General features: G+C 51.2%; 1 protein-coding gene across 1 annotated transcript; it reads right to left on the reverse strand.

Annotated features, from left to right (window-relative positions):
* Positions 1-206: 206 nt before the first annotated feature.
* Positions 207-18919, reverse strand: LOC125537282 (NAD-dependent malic enzyme 62 kDa isoform, mitochondrial). The gene is made up of 19 exons (XM_048700575.1): positions 18569-18919; positions 18377-18473; positions 17173-17291; positions 16830-16997; positions 16502-16630; positions 15746-15806; positions 15296-15399; positions 15120-15203; positions 3967-4073; positions 3655-3766; positions 3232-3345; positions 2190-2255; positions 1583-1655; positions 1423-1509; positions 1144-1198; positions 978-1049; positions 834-896; positions 646-760; positions 207-563 (listed from the first exon to the last, which is right to left on the reverse strand). Exons 1-19 carry the CDS (start codon positions 18737-18739, stop codon positions 489-491), a joined length of 1872 nt encoding a protein of 623 aa, XP_048556532.1. The 5' UTR covers positions 18740-18919; the 3' UTR covers positions 207-488.
* Positions 18920-19231: the final 312 nt, after the last annotated feature.

Here is a 19231-nt window from a genome sequence, read left to right on the forward strand (position 1 = left end):
GAGATTAGGAAAAAGATGGGAGCTTGGAAAGGAGGAAATACATTGACCATGATTTGGGGACTAGAGGGGCTACAAATTAGTTTACTCGTTGAAGCCATCTCTCCCTTTTGCCAACGACCGTATGATGTTAGGCAAGCGGTCAACTTGCTGCTTCCAAGTCCCAGTTAGAGACACACGACATAAGATATGACCGTTGGGAGAAAACAGGAATGCAAGTTCCAGTTATTATTGCAAGTACCTCATCAACTTCAAATGTGACAGACAGGGAGCTGCGAGCCTATCCCGCACTACCTAGTGTACCTCTGACAGCGTTAGACAACTAAAAACTGGGACCGGTCTTGTGTTCTATCACGTGATCGATCGCATTAAAACAATCGTGAGACTCAATGCTCGTAGTGGAGGTGGCTATATTTCCAAAGATCGAAAGAATAGCCTAAGGTAAATTGCACATGATGAATGAGCATGTATTTTACAGCATGAGTAGAATTCTAGTCTTTCTTGTACACTACTGTTGGATAAACTGGATTCCACATGTTGTTCTTGACATAATCAACTGTTTCTTCCTGCAACACAAATTTTTTGCTCAAAGTTAATCAACTATAACATAATCATAAATCCTGGATGAGCAGTAAGGTGATTTCCTACCTCGCTCAGTCTTGCAAGCTCGCGTGCATCCATGTCACGGTATCCCTCAGCTAGGTCCTCTGCAACAGCTTCCCTCACAACTGCTGCCGCCACCTCCTTAGTGATGTCACGTATTCTGAGTGTAACCATATATAATCAATAGGCATATAACACGGAAAACTGAAACATTGATTGTACGAGTATATAACCTGGAGGTTGGAGGGTAAATTATCCCTTGGAGAACCTCCTCCTCTTTCATGTATGAAGCCAAGCTAAGCAATTTTCATGGTTAATAAAATAAACTAGATTAAATAAGCAGCCTGTGTCAAAAGATGACAGGTCAAGGAAGTCACCGCTCTGCCGCCGCCTGAAGCATTCCATCAGAGACAATCCGTGCACCAGACAACAGGGTTCCAAGTCCTATTCTGCACAGTGGTCAAGCAACGGAAATGAATCATAATTTGCACAAGAACCAAGTCTCGTTGCATATATATAGTTTACAATAGTAACAGGACTAACCCAGGAAAGAGATACATGTTATTCCCTTGATTAGAGTGGCCGATCTTTCCATCACCTGCAAGAGAATCAGTATAAGCTACTCAGAGTAACATGTTACAGATTGAGTATCTCCGCAATTCATCAAATCATCACAGTTTTGGTTACGCAATATGTTTGATCCGTTGCATTAGCTGATGCCAAGCATAGTAAGATATAACTGACACATTATGACATAGTGATGCTCAGCTGACATTGGAAGGGGCACCACAAAAGGAAGGACGCAAGACTGGACAGACATACCAAGATCCACATCGTCAAATGGGCTTCCACTGGAAAATACGACCGTCTCACCAATAATTGAGAAGGCTTCTTCAGGTGTACATTCAGCTATAATATGTAACCAACACAGAATTAGATGGCAGCTGTAAAGAAAACATTAGTAAACTTTCATATCACAAACCATTCTTAGTAGGATTTGACATCGCAAAAATTGCTGGTCTGGAAGAGGACGAATCTTTTAGTGCTTCTAAAACCTGAAGGTACAAAGAACCCACCACAATCAGCGGCATCACTTCAATTGTTGACCATTATCAAAAAGTCAAAATAGCAGACATCATGCAACTAATGATTTAATCTAATCAACGAGCGCCAAACTGGTCCTGATGCAAGGTCCATAACTTCAGATAAACATAGGATTTGCAGGGGCCCTATAGACCCAGAAAAAAAAAGACCTACTCCCTCTGTAAAAGAGTGACCTAAAACGTCTTATATCTTTAGTGACCTAAAACGGCTTATATTAGTTTACAGAGGGAGTACAACCTAAGGGTACTATAAATATAACGAATTTCATTATTTAACTAGCAACAGTCCGGACATAACTGGGAAGTTAATGGCTCTGCCATCTGCAACATATTAAATGCCCTGTCATATAACTAGTCACTGAAACTAGTGGCGGTAACAACAATAGGACACAGATCATGAATTAGCTTATGGCTTTAGCTTCGGTGAAACTTGCTTGGAATCAACGCTGAACAAACTTGGCATGCAGTTATTGTAAAATATTATACCTCCTTTGAGAACAAACCACCAACAGCAGATAGTCCAAGTATGACATCAGGCTTCACCTTTTTAACCTGTTCGATACACATGGTACAGTATAAATAGTTGAGCATCAGCAGCACCAAAACTTGAACTCAAAACTATAGAGGATCAACACTAAATAATGCATGAGCTGGACAATCTTGAATTCTAATGGGGTCATTTGGAGCTTCAGTAATATATCCTACTGCTACTATTCATATGCATCAGTCTTAAACTCCACATGTCTTATTCTTTCATGAACTGAATTTTATTTCGGTAAGGTAAATGTGAATTTTAAACAGACTTAAGGCTGGCTTTTCGATGGAAAGCTTATACTGATATAACTTGACAAATGCAATATATCGTAATATCGTAAATAAAGTTCAGGGAAAATGTAAAAGAAACACACAGTACCATTGGTGGCGGCACCAGACCGGAAGAGATTAAAAGTTGTTAAGAGTACTATTTATATAGCCATGTAGCCTTTTGTATTTACCCCGTTGTTTAAGGGGCTTTCTGCATATCCTACACCTGTACATGTATATATACTGGCCTATGGCCTCATGGGATTACAAGTTGCATATTTCCTAACATGGTATTAGAGCCCTAGGGTTTTTTTTGTAACAGTTTTTTTTTTGCGATCTGAGTTATACTCCCACATGGAATGTGGACTTTGTGAATGACATTAGTTCTAGGCCACACAAAATTCGTGAAAGACATTACAACAGCGAATACCACATAATACAAGCACTGGCTGTAGGGATAGATCGCTAGAGATAGTAGTATTTCTGAACATTTTGCATCTAGGTTCATTTTAAACTCATTAAAAAGAGCACTTCTAAAATATTCAACTATACTTAGCGAATAAGCTAGAAAAAAATCTTGCTAATAGTGAATAAACTCTGGCATGCACATATTACCATGCATGGATCTTGGTAGTCAGTAAGATGTATGCCTAACAGTACATATGCTGTGAAAAGAACCATCTATTATAATCTAATATAATAAATATAAACTTTAGATAAATACCACTTCAATCAAGCTTGCACCCTCATTTAGGCCTTGATGAGTTAGCTCACTCTTTCTCCTAGCAAAAGGACGTGCATCTGGGTCTATGTCTACACGTTCCTCTGTTATTAAACCCTGGCCAAAATAGAATAGAGATAATTTAGTAAGGTTTACAAAAGTGCATGCAAGGAAGATCAATCGTGAAGATACAAAAATTCTAGACCGTGTCAAGTGTCAACACATTGCCAAATTATTCAGCTTATGATTGGCTGATAAGCATGATAATCATTCACAAGCAATGTGATAGTGGAGTGGACTTTGATAGAACATGCAGTTAATTTTTGATAGAACAACAGAGTAGTGTAATCCTTACTGAAACTATTATCATACAAATACAAGAAAACTCCAGCAGGCATAAGAAAAATTCTTAGGGATCCGACTCACATGAGCATCGACTATCCAGAATTGGCTCCTAGCACTCTCAAAAGCAATCTCGTTGTTTCCCAGCATCCTTGCCATGGTCCTGCTTGCAGCATTCACAACACCAATCCCAGCACTGCAAAAGGTGAAATGTAATTAACGTCATACTTCTGAAATGCACTTGATCAGAGGTTATGATAATTTTTTGATCTTTATTGATGTAATCAAGTTTCAGTAACATCATAGTTAGTGCATAGGATCAATTCAGTCATTAATCATGAAAGAGTTACACTCTAATTTTGTAATAAGTTCTGAAACATTGGACATGATCCGAACCTGCCAGCACCTGCGACAACAATCTTTTGCTTTGGGAAGTCTATCATTGGCCTTCCTTGTGCTCTTACAGCTCCAAGAAGACCAGCTATTGCAACGCCAGCAGTTCCCTTTGTACATAAATAATAGTCATCTCAAGTCTGATAAGTTTACTCCATGAATTTTCAAATATATTGCACATTGTGAGTGAAAAGGATTAAGTATATAAGCCAACAAAAATATCAAAAGAAATGACTATGCTATTCTTATTTAAATATCTTGGATATGGAAGAGCGAACAGTTTGTGGTTCTATTCTTATAAAGGTGGGAAGATGTGATAAACGACGCCAAGAAAGGAAAAATAGCAATAAACCTTCTGAAAAAAATCATGTGCATGCATTAATTTCTGACAGTGGATACGAAAAACCATAGACCTTATAAAAACAAACAGAGTACTATTTCAATTGATCTTTTTTTATCCGAGAGACCGTGGGATGCCCCTGCAGTATTTTTAAAATTATTTTTCGAGAAAACGCAAAAGCTTTGCGTTTCTTTGCATTGAAAAGGGGGGGTTCAGTTACAATCATCCGAGGATGTGCAGGTTACAGCCGGTTAATTAGTGCACATCCCAGGTTTGGGGCAGCACAAGTCGGAGGCCAGGTGCCCCTGCTGCCGCCCATGAGCGGGCCTCGTCCCTAATGCTATCTAGTAGTGTGTTGAGGGAAGGCGCCGCATTATCAAAGACACAGCTGTTTCGGTGCTTCCAGACCATCCAAGGCACGAGCAACGCAACAGATTTCAGGGCCTTGCGCAGGGTCGGCGGCGTGTCTTCGTTGGCCTGTCTCCACCAGTCCGTAAGCGATAGTTCCTGCGAGGGGATCGGGGCCGGGATGCGAAGCCAGGCCAGTGTCTCGTGCCATGCCTGACGGGCGAGAGGGCATTCCAGCATGAGGTGTCGCACCGTTTCCTGCTGCTGGTCACATAGGAGGCAGCGGGGGTGATGCTGGAGGCCATGGCGAGCCAGCCTCTCAGCCGTCCAGCATCGGTCCTGGTTGGCCAACCAGTGGAAGAACTTGACTCGCGGTGGCGCCCAGCACTTCCAGATCAGCTTCCATGAGTGGCAGGCCGTTGCTCCATGGAAGGTCGCCGTGTAGCAGGACTTCGCAGAGTAGTTGCCGCTCGCTGTCCAGCGCCAAATCAACTTGTCCGGTGTGGTGGAAAGCTCGGTGCGCTGCATGATCTGCCAGAGTTGCAGATACTGACCAATCTCGTGGAGGCCTAGGTTTCCTTGGATGTCGCGTGCCCAGGAGTTGCCATTGAGCCCATCCGCCACAGTTCTCGTCGTCCGTCGTCGCTTGGGTATGCAGCCGTATAGGTTGGGCATGAGCTCGCGCATGGATCGGCCGCCAATCCACCGGTCCTCCCAGAGCAGGGCGGACAGCCCATTCCCGAGGATCGTGAACGTGGATGCCCAGAACAGGGCTCGTTCCGTGGGCGAAAATTGGAGGTCGAGCCCTTGCCAAGCTCGCTCCGGGTCCGTTCTGGAAAACCATAGCCAGCGTAGTCTCAGGGCAAGGCCGGCCCGCTCGAGGTCTCGCACGCCAAGGCCCCCGAGCTTGATGGGGCGGCACACTCTGCTCCAGTTCACATGGCAGTGCCCACCATTGGCAGCGGCACGGCCAGCCCAGAGGAAGCCGCGCTGGATCTTCTCGATCTGCTTGAGGGTTTTTTTTGGGGGCGCGAATGCAAGCAGTTGGTGCACTGGGATGGCACACAAGACTGACTTGACCAGCGCAAGGCGCCCGGTTTTAGTCATCAGCCAGGCCTTCCATGTCAGCAGGCGCGCGCCGACCGCGTCCACCATGGGCTGCAGCTGGGCGGCAGATGGGCGGCGTGTGGACATGGGTATGCCAAGGTAGGTGGTTGGAAGGTTCGCCGTCGGGCAGCCGAGGTGTGCGATCATCTCCGTGGTCGCTTGGTCGCCGTGCAGGATGGTGGCGGAGCTTTTGGTGAAGTTCACCGTCAGGCCGGAAGCCCTGCCGAACAAGGCGAGGATTTCCTTGATCGCAGTGGTGTCCTCCACCGTGGCGTGGCAGAAGACCATGACATTGTCGGCATAGAGGGAGATCGCCGGGATGTGACGACGTGGGTGTAGAGGCTGCAGGATGCCCAGGCTGTGTGCGCGTCGTAGGAGCCGTCCCAGAGTGTCGACGGCGAGCACGAAAAGCTGCGGGGACATGGAGTCGCCCTGCCGGAGCCCTTGTCGATGCCATATGGGGGGGCCGGGCTCGCCGTTCAGGAGGATGCGCGTGCTGGCAGAGGACAGGAGGATGGCCGTCCACTCCAAGAATCTGTTCCCAAATCCATACTGGCACAGCACCTCAAAGAGGAAAGGCCATGATAGGGAGTCGAAGGCGCGCGTGAGGTCGAGCTTGAGCATAACTCTCGGAGCTCCCAGTTGGTGCAGCAGCTTGAGTGATTGCTTGACGAGGACGTAGTTGTCGTGCAGGCTCCTTCCCGAGATGAATGCATTTTGGTTGCGGCTAACCAAGTGGTCCAGCTTGGCCCCAAGTCGTAGTGAGAGCACCTTGGCGAAAATTTTGGCCACGAGGTGTATCAGGCAGATCGGCCGGTAGTCGCGTAGCCCATGAGCGTCGGCGTGCTTGGGGAGCAGCGTCAGCAATGCCTGGTTGAGCTTGTGGAACCCCCTTCCTCGCAAGTCATAAAGTTGCTGGAACACGTCAAGGAGATCTTGCCTGATGATGGTCCAGCATGCACGGAGGAACTCCGCTGTGAACCCGTCGGGGCCCGGCGCCTTGCGAGCGGGAAGGCGTTTGACAGCCTCCCAGATCTCCTCCGCGCTGAATGGCGCGTCGAGGTCCGCAAGGTCAGTCGGCTCAATGAGCTGAGACAGGTCCAGGGTGTGCTCACGGGTGGTCGCCGTGCCAAGCAAGGCCTCAAAGTGAGCAAAGGCAGCCTCCGCCATGTCAGTGTGGTCCGTGAGCACCCTGCTGTCCGAGACCAGGCTATAGATGTGATTCTTCTGCCGACGGAACGAGCACTGCCGGTGGAAGAAACTGGTGCTAGCGTCGCCGTCTTTGAGGTTGGCAATTCGGGAACGCTGCCGGGCGATCGTGCGCTCCATGGAAGCGAGCCCAAGATAGGATATCTTGAGCTGCTTACGGAGCCAAGCCTCCGGTGGCGAGAGGCTGCGTGATTCCTGGGCGTGGTCGAAGCGCGAGATGAGTTCCCGTGAGATCGCAAGTTTGTCCTTGATATTGCCCGTGGACCTGGAGCTCCAGCTGGTGAGGTGCGCCGCCGTCGCTTGGAGCCGTAGCATGAGGCGGTGGAAGGGATCGGCGTGGTGTGTAGAGCCCCAGGCCGCGGTCACCACATTGTGGAATCCGTCCAAGCGTAGCCAGTACTCCTCAAAGTGAAATCGTCTGTGTGAGGTAGGCGTGGGTGAGCAGTCCAGCAGCAACGGGGCGTGGTCTGACACCACAGCCGCGAGACATCGGAGGTGGCATCCGCTATGCGCGTCCTCCCAATCAGCAGTGCAAAGCACACGGTCGAGCTGCACGAGAGTCGGCGGTGATTGCTCGTTGGACCAAGTGTAGCGCCGCCCGTTGAGGTAGATCTCTTTGAGCGCGAGGTCATTGGTGAGACGGCGAAATTTGCCCATCATACGCCGGTTGATGTTGCCCGTGTTTTTGTCGTCATCGCGGAGGATGAGATTGAAGTCGCCGCAAACCATCCATGGTTCAGGGCACTCGGCACGGATCTCGCAAAGCTCCTGCAGGAAGGCGACCTTGTCGGCATCTTCCTGGGGTCCGTATACCACCGTTAGCCACCAAGGTGTGCCTGTGGCCGCGGTCACCTTAGCAGTGATCGCATTGGTGGTGAACATTGGGTCCGTGATGGTCACGGCCCTGCTCTTCCACGCCAGCAAGATGCCGCCACGCGTGCCATCGGCCGGGAGGTATGTGTAGTCATCGAACTCAGAACCAAGCGCATCCAGGACAATAGCCGAGTAGATCAACTCCATTTTTGTTTCTTGGATGCATACAATGGAGGCCCCGGTGGTGTCCAGCAGCGACCGGATAGCATATCGCCGAGCCCGCACGTTCAAGCCGCGTACATTCCAGATAGCAATCTTAAGGCCGTGATCCATAGGAACGGGATTGACGGGTAGACGCGCGTGAACTGGTCTAGCCTTCACATGAAACGTCGACGCCGCCGGTCGCAGCCGATGCCACGCAGACTGGGATCTCGCGGTCAACCAGTGTGGCAATGGCCTTGAGGACCGTCAGGGGTAGCGGTGCCGCGAACATGTCGTCGTAGGCTTTCATCTCAGCGGCAGTGATCTTCTGATCGATCCGGATGATCCCCAGAGTGCGCAGGATTTGCACGTGGGAGGGGCGCTCGGTTGGCAGGTCGTAGCTGCAGATCGTCCACGGCGCGGGGCGGCCAAGTTGAGGGGTCGGCGTGGCTTCTTTCCCGGGGCCGGCAGGGCGGCGTTGAGGTGTTTCGTGGCGGAGGCCAGAAACTCTCCAAGGGTCCATGGCTGTGGCGTGGTGTGGCCTCGGGATCACCGCAGCGTAATTGGGGGCGAGGCGAAGCGGCTCGGCGTGCGACCACTTGGGCTTTGGTTTGTCCCGGCCCCAGCGTTTGGGGATATCTGGGGAGGTGTGGGTGTGGGCCGCCGCAGAATCACGATCGGGCCAGCTGGGCTGCGGGCCGGCTGCGCGGCAGCAGGTGGGGGTGGCCCATCATCATGGGCGGGAGGATTGGCGCCGAGGGAGGGCGTTTCCCCGCCTGAGGCAGCGCGTGCGAGGTTGGTGGCGGCGGGCTGGTCAGCGGAATCCAGCCCCACCTCTGGCTCGAGTGGGGTGGTATCTCCACTTTGTCCCGACCGGGTCTCTGATGCTGCAGATCCCTCCTGTAAGGCGACAGGCTCATCCGTGGCAGGGGCCAGATCCCGACAAGCCGGTGCGTCAGGGGCGGGCGGGCCTTGCCCCACAGGATCGTCATTGGGATCGTTGCCAGCCACCAGACTTGAACTCGCGGCCGGTCGTGGATCGACACGCGGCCCGACCGGGCACAGGTGGGCGTCTGCGGCGACCACGTCAGTGCAGCCAGACGGGCCCTCAGTTGTCTGCTCCTTTTGCTTTCCTCTGCCTTTTCCTCTTCTGGCATGGTGACGCGGGCGGTGGCCCCCTCGTTGTCCAGGCCAGGGCGTCATGCCCGCACGCAGCGGGTTCGCGGGCAGAGCCACGCCGGAGCCGACGACGGTAGGCCACGTCGGCGACGAGGAAAGGCCATCAGACCTTCCCTGCCTAGCGACGCGCCAGCCCAGGTCGTCCATGGCCATGCCGTCGGCCCGGCCAGGGACGGCCGTGTCCGTGCGCCTGCGCTTGCGTCCGCGGCGGCGCGCGCGGCCCGGTCTGCGGTCGGGGGCGGGGTCGCGGTTCCCGCCAGCGCCGCGCTCGTGGTCTGGCCCTGCACCCGAGGGCCTTGTAGTCGCCGGCGGTCTGATCATGACGGAACGGGCGAGCGCGATGGAGATGGGGTAGGTCAGGATCCTGATGGTGGGCGCGTCGGAGTCCAAGGCCGCCGGCATCTGTCGACCACCTCAAGAATGGCAGCGCGATGGATCTTGTCGGGGTCGTGCGTGCGCCCAGATAGCCGGAAGGTGGCGAGGTCGGCGCGGGAGCGGGTGTGGGGGTGGAGGCGTTCGATCCAGCAGCTTTGCCCGAGGATGTGCTCGGCGGTGGAGAGGTGCCATGCTTGTGCGGGGACAACGCGCAGCTCGAGTTCGACGTGAAATTCGAACTCGCTGCAGCCGGCGTGCGCGAGCTTGCACCAAGGCCGCATCGAAAGGGAGAAGCGTGGCGAGCGGATGAAGTGGTCGCCGGCAAGCCGCTCCTTGATGGCCAGTGAGCTGAACAGGATCAGAAAGTCTTCCGAGTGGTGGCGGTGGACGGTGAAGTCGCCGTCGGCGAGGTCGAATGAGTCCCAGAGCAGCGCAGCAACCTCGTCGGTGGAGGCGGACAGGCAGTTGCCGGTGATGGACGCGACCATCGCGCAGGACAGAACCGTCTCCGCGTCCTCCATCTCGACGGTGCGTGCCATGATGATCCGCACAGGCTCTGATGGGCGCGCGCCGACCGTAGGTGTCGCCGTGGCAGGCGTTGTGAGGGGCGGCAGGGAGGTGAGCGCGGACGACGGTTGCACGCGTGCCGGGGCGGCCGTGTTGCCGTGCGGTGGCCGAAGCGACGCCACATCCCGGCGACTTGGGGCGCAGGAGCGGGAGTCGTGCCCAGACTGCAGGCATGTGCGGCACCGGATGTCGTTAGTGCAGTCGCGCACCCGGTGGCGATGGTCCAGGCAACGGAAGCAGAGCTCGGCTACCTCCTCGGGCGAGGGGCTCCGGCGGCGGGGCGCCGGCGGGCTGGGGGTGGCCGCCTGTCGCGGGCGACGGCGGCGGTTTCGACGCCGAGGGAGCTGGTATCCGTCCTTGTCCACCACATCCCCGCCAGAGACACGGTGTACCTCCGAGCGGGGGCCAAGGCGGTGTCTGGCCGGCAGCCTGGGGCGCGCCGCCGAGGAGCCGTGGGTGGGCGGAGGAGCCTGCCTCTACGGGGCCGGGGGAGGCGGCGGGGTGCGGGCGACGTCGCTGTACGAGCGCGCCGGGGACTCGCTCTCCGAGCTGAGCCAACGGTCACCAGAGGACACGTGCTCGCCGAAGAGGGTCGCGCGGCGGTCGACAGGGTCAGCACCGGAGTCCGCCATGGCAGGGGGAGGGGCAGGGTGGGGAGAGGGGGAGGTGGGGAGGGCAGCCGGCGAGGGGTCACCGGCGGTGGGTTGGTGGCTAGTTGGGTAGGGGAGAGCTAGGGAGCGGAGAGCGAAGCGGAGCCATTCGCGGCATCTTATCAGGAAGGAAACAAACATATGTACATGAGAGGGGGGGGGAGATCCCCCATATTTACAACAAAGCACTAATCCAATCAACTAGAGGTTGCCTTTTGTGGGCAGGTATTCTAAGGGAAATAAGAGTGATATCTTCCTGAAAAGGACCTTCCAACTAGGGAAGCTAGACTGCACATTCTCAAATATAAATGCTGAGATGTCAAAACCTCAGATTAACAGACTTGATTTTGACTGTAAGTCTGAAAGTAATTGAACATAAGATATATTGATAAATATTTACAAGTATAATTGAACTGGTGTTACTGAAAGGCACAACTGACATATTTTCCATGAGCATAGATGGTACTTCCTCACATTTCATTTCATGTGTATTTCGGTATAGCACAAGGATTCAGGAGCCATTAAATAGTACTCCCTCCGTTCCAAATTACTCGTCGCAGAAATGGATGTATCTAGAACTAAAATACATCTAGATGCATCCATACCTGCAACAAGTAATTCGGAACGGAGGGAGTAGAGGACATGACCGTGGTAGACACGTTAATCTTGGGAATAGGAGAGAAAATGTAAGGGCTATATTTTTTCGGAATCTTTTACGAAAATGTAAGGCATGCATGTAGAATTAATAACTCTTGCCCTCATTTGTCCGAAAAAATGATGAATGGAGGGATTACTGTAATCAACATTTGTAACAGAAAAAATCTATTAAATACGGAAGCTCGATCGAGTCGGGGCCAGGTTCACTTGGACAAACCGTCAAGTGGAGCCGACCTGCTCCGGTCTCGATACGGTCTTCGCCTCCCCTGAGTGGGACATTCGCTGCCCCCTAGCTTCGCTCCGAGCGATTACACGAATTGGCTCAGATCACGTCCCCTTACTCCTCTCTTCGGAGAATGAGCGCCCTCCCCTTCCGCCCGATTCCGCTTCGAAACCTTTTGGTTGCGCCAGTCTGGGTTCTCTGTCGCGGTGGGCGCACGATGGCGCGAGGCTCGTGAGGCCCCCCATCGATCCCTTCCGGCCGTTGACAACTGGCACTTCTGCGCCAAGCGGTCACGGCAATTCATGAAGGGTTGGGGTGCAAACGTCGGCCGTGACATCCGGGAGCGGAAAAAAGCTCTCCTTGAAGACATCCAGGCTCTTGACCTGCGGGCCGACGCCGCTGGCCTCTCTGCCGACGAATGGATGCTTAGATACGACTTGGAAGACCAGCTCACGGTCATATACACAGACGAGGAGGCATATTGGCGTTTGCGGGGTTCTCAGAATTGGGTCCTCAAAGGGGACGCCAATACCGCCTACTTCCAGGCCTTACCTAACGGCCGCTGGCGCCGGAACTCCATCCCCCTCCATTGGGACGGAGCGTCCCTCCTGTAGCGGCCCGAGGACATCCGGGCACATGTTGACGGCTTCTACAGAGACCTATTCTCTGCCTCCCCTCAGGGAGGTCTTGCCCTTGCGCAAGATGTTTGGCCTGCCCACAGTTGCATCTCGCCTGCGGACAACGCAGCCCTCACGGCCCCGTTCTCTGAGGCTGAAGTTTGGGCGGCAATTAAGGGCATGAATCCATCCTCGGCTCCCGGCCCGGATGGGCTCCCAGTGAAGTTCTTCCATACCTTCTGGGAGGTGATCAAACCTAAGGTGATGGCCCTTTTTGACGAGTTCTTGGTCGGGTCCATCGACCTCGCCCGTCTCAACTTTGGCGTAATCACCCTCATCCCCAAAGTGTCTGGGGCCTCGGATATCCGCCAATTCCGGCCGATTACGGTGATTAACGTCATCTTCCGCATCCTCGCGAAGGGGTACGCCATTAGGGTGGCCCCTATTGCCGACCGGATCACGCACCCTGATCAGTCGGCTTTCATCCAGGGCCACTATATCCTTGACGGAGTCCTGATGTTTCACGAAGCACTTCATGAGGTTCACTCCAAACACCTCAAGGCAATCTTCCTGAAACTGGACTTCCACAAGGCATATGACATGGTTAGCTGGTATTTCCTTCGGGAATGCCTTCTTCGTAAGGGCTTCGACGATCGTTGGGTGACTAGGGTGATGCAGATGGTATCCTCGGGTCGGACCGCGGTGAACATTAATGAGGAGATCGGCCCATTCTTCCCGACTTTCTGTGGGGTACGCCAGGGCGACCCCTTCTTCCCGTTCCTGTATAACATGGTGGTCGATGCTCTGGCTGCCATCCTTGATAACCAAGGCTGCAGGCCACATTAAGGGTACAGTCCCGCATCTTGTTGGGGGGAACAGGATCTCCCTTCTCCAATATGCGGATGACACCATTATCATGGTGGAAGGCTTGGCGAGCGATATTTCGAACCTCAAGTTCCTTCTGCTGTGCTTCCAGCAGATGTCGGGCCTCAGGGTCAACTTCGACAAGAGCGAGGTGATGGTCTTGGGCTACTCCCAGAACGAGTGTCGGAGTATTGCGGATCGGCTTAACTGCCAGCTTGGGAGCTTCCCCACGACATATCTGGGGATACCCATTAGTGACACTAGGCTCACGGTGGCCGACCTGCGCCCCACGGTGGGGAAGCTTCAGCACCGTATCGAGCCCTGGCAGGGTCGCTGGCTCTCGAAAGCGGCCCGTACGGTGCTCATTAACTCGTCCCTCTCTAGCCTGATCCTGTTCATCATGAGCTTCTACAGCCATCCGGAGACCCTTCATCACGAGATTGCCACTATTCAGGGGCGTTTCTTCTGGGCCGGTGAGGGCGATAAGCAGAAGTACCACATGGTTAGGTGGTCAGAAATCTGCAAGCCTCGTGACCAGGGCGGACTCGGGATCATGTCTTCCAAACGCATGAACATTGCCCTCCTGACTCGGTGGCTTTGGCGGATTGCCAACGGAGATGGTGGCCTGTGGCTTCGCATCATTCAGCAGAAATACCTCCGTGGCCAACCTCTTGCTTTCTGCCAGCGGCCTGGAGGCTCCCAGTTCTAGCAATCCGTCATCCAGCTCCTCCCTGTCCTCTGGATCGGGACCTCGATCGAGGTTGGATCCGGCACTGCCACTCTGTTCTGGTTCGATAGATGGACTGGCGACTTGCCCCTCGCGGCCCGCTTTCCCGACCTGTTCTCCATAGCGGTTGCCCCACAGATCTCGGTAGCGACGGCCCTTATTGACTTGGGGCAACTCGCGTTCCGGAGACCTTTTGGCCCGGCCGAGGCCGCCGACTGGCAGGAGCTGCTCGACTGCATTGCCTTGCACGAGCCTGATCTTACGACTGAAGATGACCGTTCCAGTTGGCGACTAGAGCCTTCTGGACAATTCTCCACCAAATCTCTTTACCAGGCCATCGCCCCATCGCCTGGCTATGAGGCTCTCACATGCATCTGGGAGCTTCGCCTGCCCCTGAAGATTAGGATCTTCTTGTGGCAATGGATTCGCGGTCGCCTCCCGTCCGGCGTGGAGGTCCTGAAGCGCAATGGCCCTGGTGATGGGCGCTGCCCGCTCTGCGGGCCGGAAGAGGACTCGAATCATATCTTCTTCACATGCGTGTTCGCGCAGTTCCTATGGAGCTGTTTCCGCGAGTTAGTGGGTGGAAGCTGGGACCACAACAACTTCCCCGCTCTCTTCGCCGAACTCCAAGCGATCCCATCCGCAGTGCGCCACATTAGGTGGCTGGCCATTGGGGTGCTTGCCTGGACGCTGTGGACTGTTAGGAATAAACTTGTGATTCAGCGCATTCCTCTCCGTCGTGCTACTGACGCTTTGCTCAAATGGTCTGGTTACTTGCAGCTTTGGCGGCCGCTTAGCTGCCCCAGGGAGAGAGACGCCATCACCTCCATCATCACCCAGCTTCGCGCGATGGCTCTCCGGATGGCTCCACCGCTTCCCCCACCACCACCGGAACCAGATTAGATCGTCGTCTTCTCGCCATCGCCACCGCCCTGCCGTTTATGTGTTGTATCGTCGTGCGCCTGAGTTGGGCATGTTGTGTTGTGCCCACAGCTGAACTTGGGTCTGTTTGTCTTTGTGTTTGTGTTGGACCGGGCAGCGGTGGCTTTGGGTGAGTGTGTGTTGTGTTTTGTTGTGACCTCGATACTTTGTGCTTGGTGGTTGCTTTATTTATAAAGCGGGGCGAAAGCCTTTTTCGGTAACAATGACTACGAAAGAGAAGGATACACAACGTTCTTAGCCATGAAAAGTGTTGGTGTGCCAGAAGGAACATGTAGATATCATAGCACAAGACAACACATAATGGAAAAACATAACTGGCATAAGTCAAACTAGTTACCTGCACATCATCATTAAACATACGATAAGTCTTCCTGTAACGCTGCAACAACCTGAAGGCCCACTTGCTTTGGAAATCTTCAAACTAGAGGACATAAAAAAAGTAATTTTGAAAATGTTCCAGCTAAAGACACATGCAGAAAAAAGTTGAGCAAGCACCAAACACCAAAATAGCACCTGTACAATCACATTGGGCCAACGAGAAAAAACAGCTTCCATGAATTCATCAATAATTTCAACATATTCTTCTCCCTCAAGACGGTGTTCTTGTAGCCCAAGATCTGTACAGCACAAAATTTAGGAAAATAATAGCAGAAAAGACTATTCAATCTCTTGTTCACTATCTAGTGAAAAGGTGCAATTGCCTGCATCATATTCTAAAGAAATTCTAGAATAATGCTTGAGAGTAACAAAGAACAGAAAAGGCCATTGATTCTCACGAGCTAGTAAAGATTACAACATCACACATATGCATCTTTCCTGGAATCTGAATCAATCTAAAATACAGCCATAATGAGTGAGTAGGTGACTCTGATATTTATTTATTTCCCTTTTAGAGAACAAGGGTGGTCAAATGTTTTAGAGAAAAATATGTGCAACTAACAAAATGTTCAAAGAAGAACTTACAAAGAGGATCCTTGAGGAGTTTCTCATTGTTAGTTCCCACATCAATCATAACTGGAAGAACCTACAAGAATATTAAGCACTGGAACATATAAATATAAACTATACCAACAGAATATAATACACCCTCTGTTGCTTTTGGTAGGGTGTATTTTGAGACAAGGCTTTCACCATCAATTACTCTACCAGTATGCAATTTATATAGCATAAGGTGTCATCAGATTCTAATTCAAACGTAATTGCTTATGATTGTGATTGGTATCACATATTCACATGCACCACCTATTAATAGAGTACTTATTATTCAAGCATTATCTGAACAAATCAAAATATGTCTTACAAAAGAAACGGAGCGAGTAGGAAATATATAGCAGTAGAACACTTTGCAACTTCATAATATCTAAGCAACCAGCGCTGTAGCTGTAAGGTCATGCAACACAAACGCGATCATCAAGAGTCGTATTTGAAGCTTCAGCTTGATAAACATCATTTATCTTGGTTCAGTACAAAAGCAAGCCAAAATGATAACATTCTAAAAGAAATTTTATCTCCCTGAATTATTATGAGAAGAGGCTGATTGGCACAATCAGATTGAGTAGCAAAACGTTATTTTGTTGTGAATAAAATCCGTGTAACTCAAATATCAAACTATAGTTATTTGAAATTAGAGATATCAAATATGAAAATATAGATGTAAAAAAATGGAAGATAGAGAACAAGGTAAGTCTAACAGTTTCCTAAGGAGTAACAAAAGCATACCCTCTGGGGATTTATTCCAGCAGCAGCAACATATAAATCCAGCTTCCCTATAGCAATGCCAATACCTTGCACCCCTAGATCACCAAGGCCCAATATCCTGCTTCCATCAGTCACCACTATCATGTCGACCTGCGAAAGATTAGCCACTTATGTTTATTTGAAATATAAGAAACTTGTCGTCAGAAGATGCTCTCCCAGCCCTAGGAGATCTTCAAAAGGCAAAAGATATATCTTAGCCTCTTAGCAAAAGAGCTTTATAATTTTAAGACACTGAAAGAGTTGAACTACAGAAGACCAAATCAGTAAATGGACAAGAACAAATGCATACCTGATCAGCTGGCCAGTTGTACACCATGGACATCATTTCACCACGATCCTCTGCACTAAAATACATTCCCCGAGGCCGTCTAAACAAGCCACTGTAATTTTGGCAAACAGCGCCAACAGTCGGTGTGTAAACAATAGGTGCATACTCCTCAATATTATCTATTAAGACCTATGAAGAATCAAAATAAGGTTAAATAAGGTAACCACTTTGAAAAGGAGCCTACATCTGAGACTGCAATACAATAGAGTTAACAAAGTGGTTGCAAAACCATATAATGAGAGAAACATCATCAACAGAAATATGTTTGCGCCTAAAAGAATGTGTGAGATGTGGAGTTGCACACCTTGTAGTACATCGTTTCATTTCTGTCATGCAGTCTGTTAAGAATACGCCATTTCGCCAGTTGGTAAGTATCAGATGGCCCATCTCTTGCATTTTGCTCCAGCCGTTTAAGGTCACCCACTATAATCAAAATAAATATAAATAAAAGAAGAGGTAAATCCACCGCTAAAATCAGCACTTGTAGAACCTCAGTTAACTTTTTTTTTCGCGAATACGCAAAGCTTGCGTATCATTCATTGATATGTAGAGTATTGAGCGTAATCGCTAGCACGAGCATGAAAGGGAATGAGTATACTCAGCCCCAGTACAATAATCGGACGTCTACGGCACGATGGACGCTAGACCCTTAGCCCCTAGTATGCTAGTACTAAACCCTCATACATCTCTAGACCTGAGTGAAACTTGCAGCTTCAGCATTGGAGCCACTTGGTTGTTTGGACAATTTTTCAACTGAGTTTGTGATTGCCGTTTGAACTTTAACCGGTACATCGGGCCATCAGCTATACTTGATTCTAGTTTTCAGAGAAGTTGTTTGACCTAGCTTGTAGAGCACTAGAAGCCGGTTTTGAAATTTGGAATTATTCCAAGCTGGAGCCTAAACACAATGCACACATTTACACTAGACTAGAGATCAAACCAAAAAGTTTAGCCTGCAGTTGCTCAGCATTCAGCAACGATTCAACAATGCACATACTGAGCAACATTAGTGTGGCCTCTTTTGGTTCATAGGATAGGATTATTATAGGAATAGGAATTTTGTAGGAAATGAGATGGCATGTATCTCAAATCCTATGAGTAGGAATAGGAAACGAGATGTCATTTGGTTGACACCAAAGGAATTTTTTCATTGAGTCTAGGCTCATTTTTATTTTCCTATGAAATGTGAAGGATAGGAACCAATCCTATGTAGGAATAGGAATCTATTCCTATGAACCAAAGGGCTCTAAAGGAAAAAATCCTATAAAAATCCTATCCTCTAAAATTCCTATGAAATTCCTCCAAACCAAAGGAGGCCTCAATGTCTGTGAATTGGAGTACTAGCTAAAGTCACTCACCCTCCAAAACCCCTAAAAATGGACCGGTCTGGTTATCATCCACCAAAATACCTCCCTGCGCGGCACCGACCAATCCAATTTTGGGAGAGCCGTAAACGAGACACGGAGTAAGCAAGGAAGGAATTGAAGCGCCGGGGTATCATGTCGTACTGAATCGGTCGATCTGCTGCTGCGAGGAAACGACACTGGGCGGGAGCAGGCCGCGGAGGCCGAGCCGGTCCCTCTCCGTCATCGAGAACGCCGTTCCCTGCAGAAGCAGCACAACCCGCGCGCGTCAGGCCACCGCCGCGAAACCCTCTGCAAACGGAACGAGGAGACGACGACGAGCGAGTAGGTGCGTACCCGGTTGAACCATGGGTCGTGGAGGATGTCGGGGCCGCGCTTGTGAAGGACGACGGGGCGGTGGCACTCAGCCGTCACGAACGCCCGCGAGCGCTGGAGGAGGAGGCGGTGGAGGTCGTCAGGGGCGAGGGATCGCCGGAGGCTACGCGAGATGGACGACGCGTTCGCCATCCCCGCCCGCGTCCCGGCTGGTCCTGCTGCTAGTGGAGGCCGCTGCAGTTGATGCTGGTTCCTTCCTACCAGTGGGAAAGGGGACGCGTAGTCGTAGTAGCTTTTTCTGTGCGATGTGCGATGTGTTGGAACTATTCTCCGATTTGGGCGAGACGACGCGGGGGGTCTCTCTGCCGGTCGTGGCTGCCCATTGGCGCCGACACTGAGGAGACGAGCCCGATCTGCCTGTGCCTGTGTGTCCGCGGTGAGACGACTTCTCATTCCGGGCCGCGACCGGTTTGAGCTGTGTAAATCACGTCCAAATTCCCCGACCATTTCATTTCTTTGACGCGTCTAGCAAACCTTCTGAAGCGGAATTTAGGCTTCTACGCCGTAAACCTCTACGCCGTAAAAGTTTTACTCATACCAAGCAATAGATATTTGATTTCGTCAAGAGAGCGACCTCTCTCAAAGCCACGGCTTTGGTAGTAATAATTGACACATTTAAGAGAC

Source organism: Triticum urartu, chromosome 2 (assembly GCF_003073215.2).
Source record: "Triticum urartu cultivar G1812 chromosome 2, Tu2.1, whole genome shotgun sequence".
In the NCBI taxonomy this organism is placed as follows: domain Eukaryota; kingdom Viridiplantae; phylum Streptophyta; class Magnoliopsida; order Poales; family Poaceae; genus Triticum; species Triticum urartu.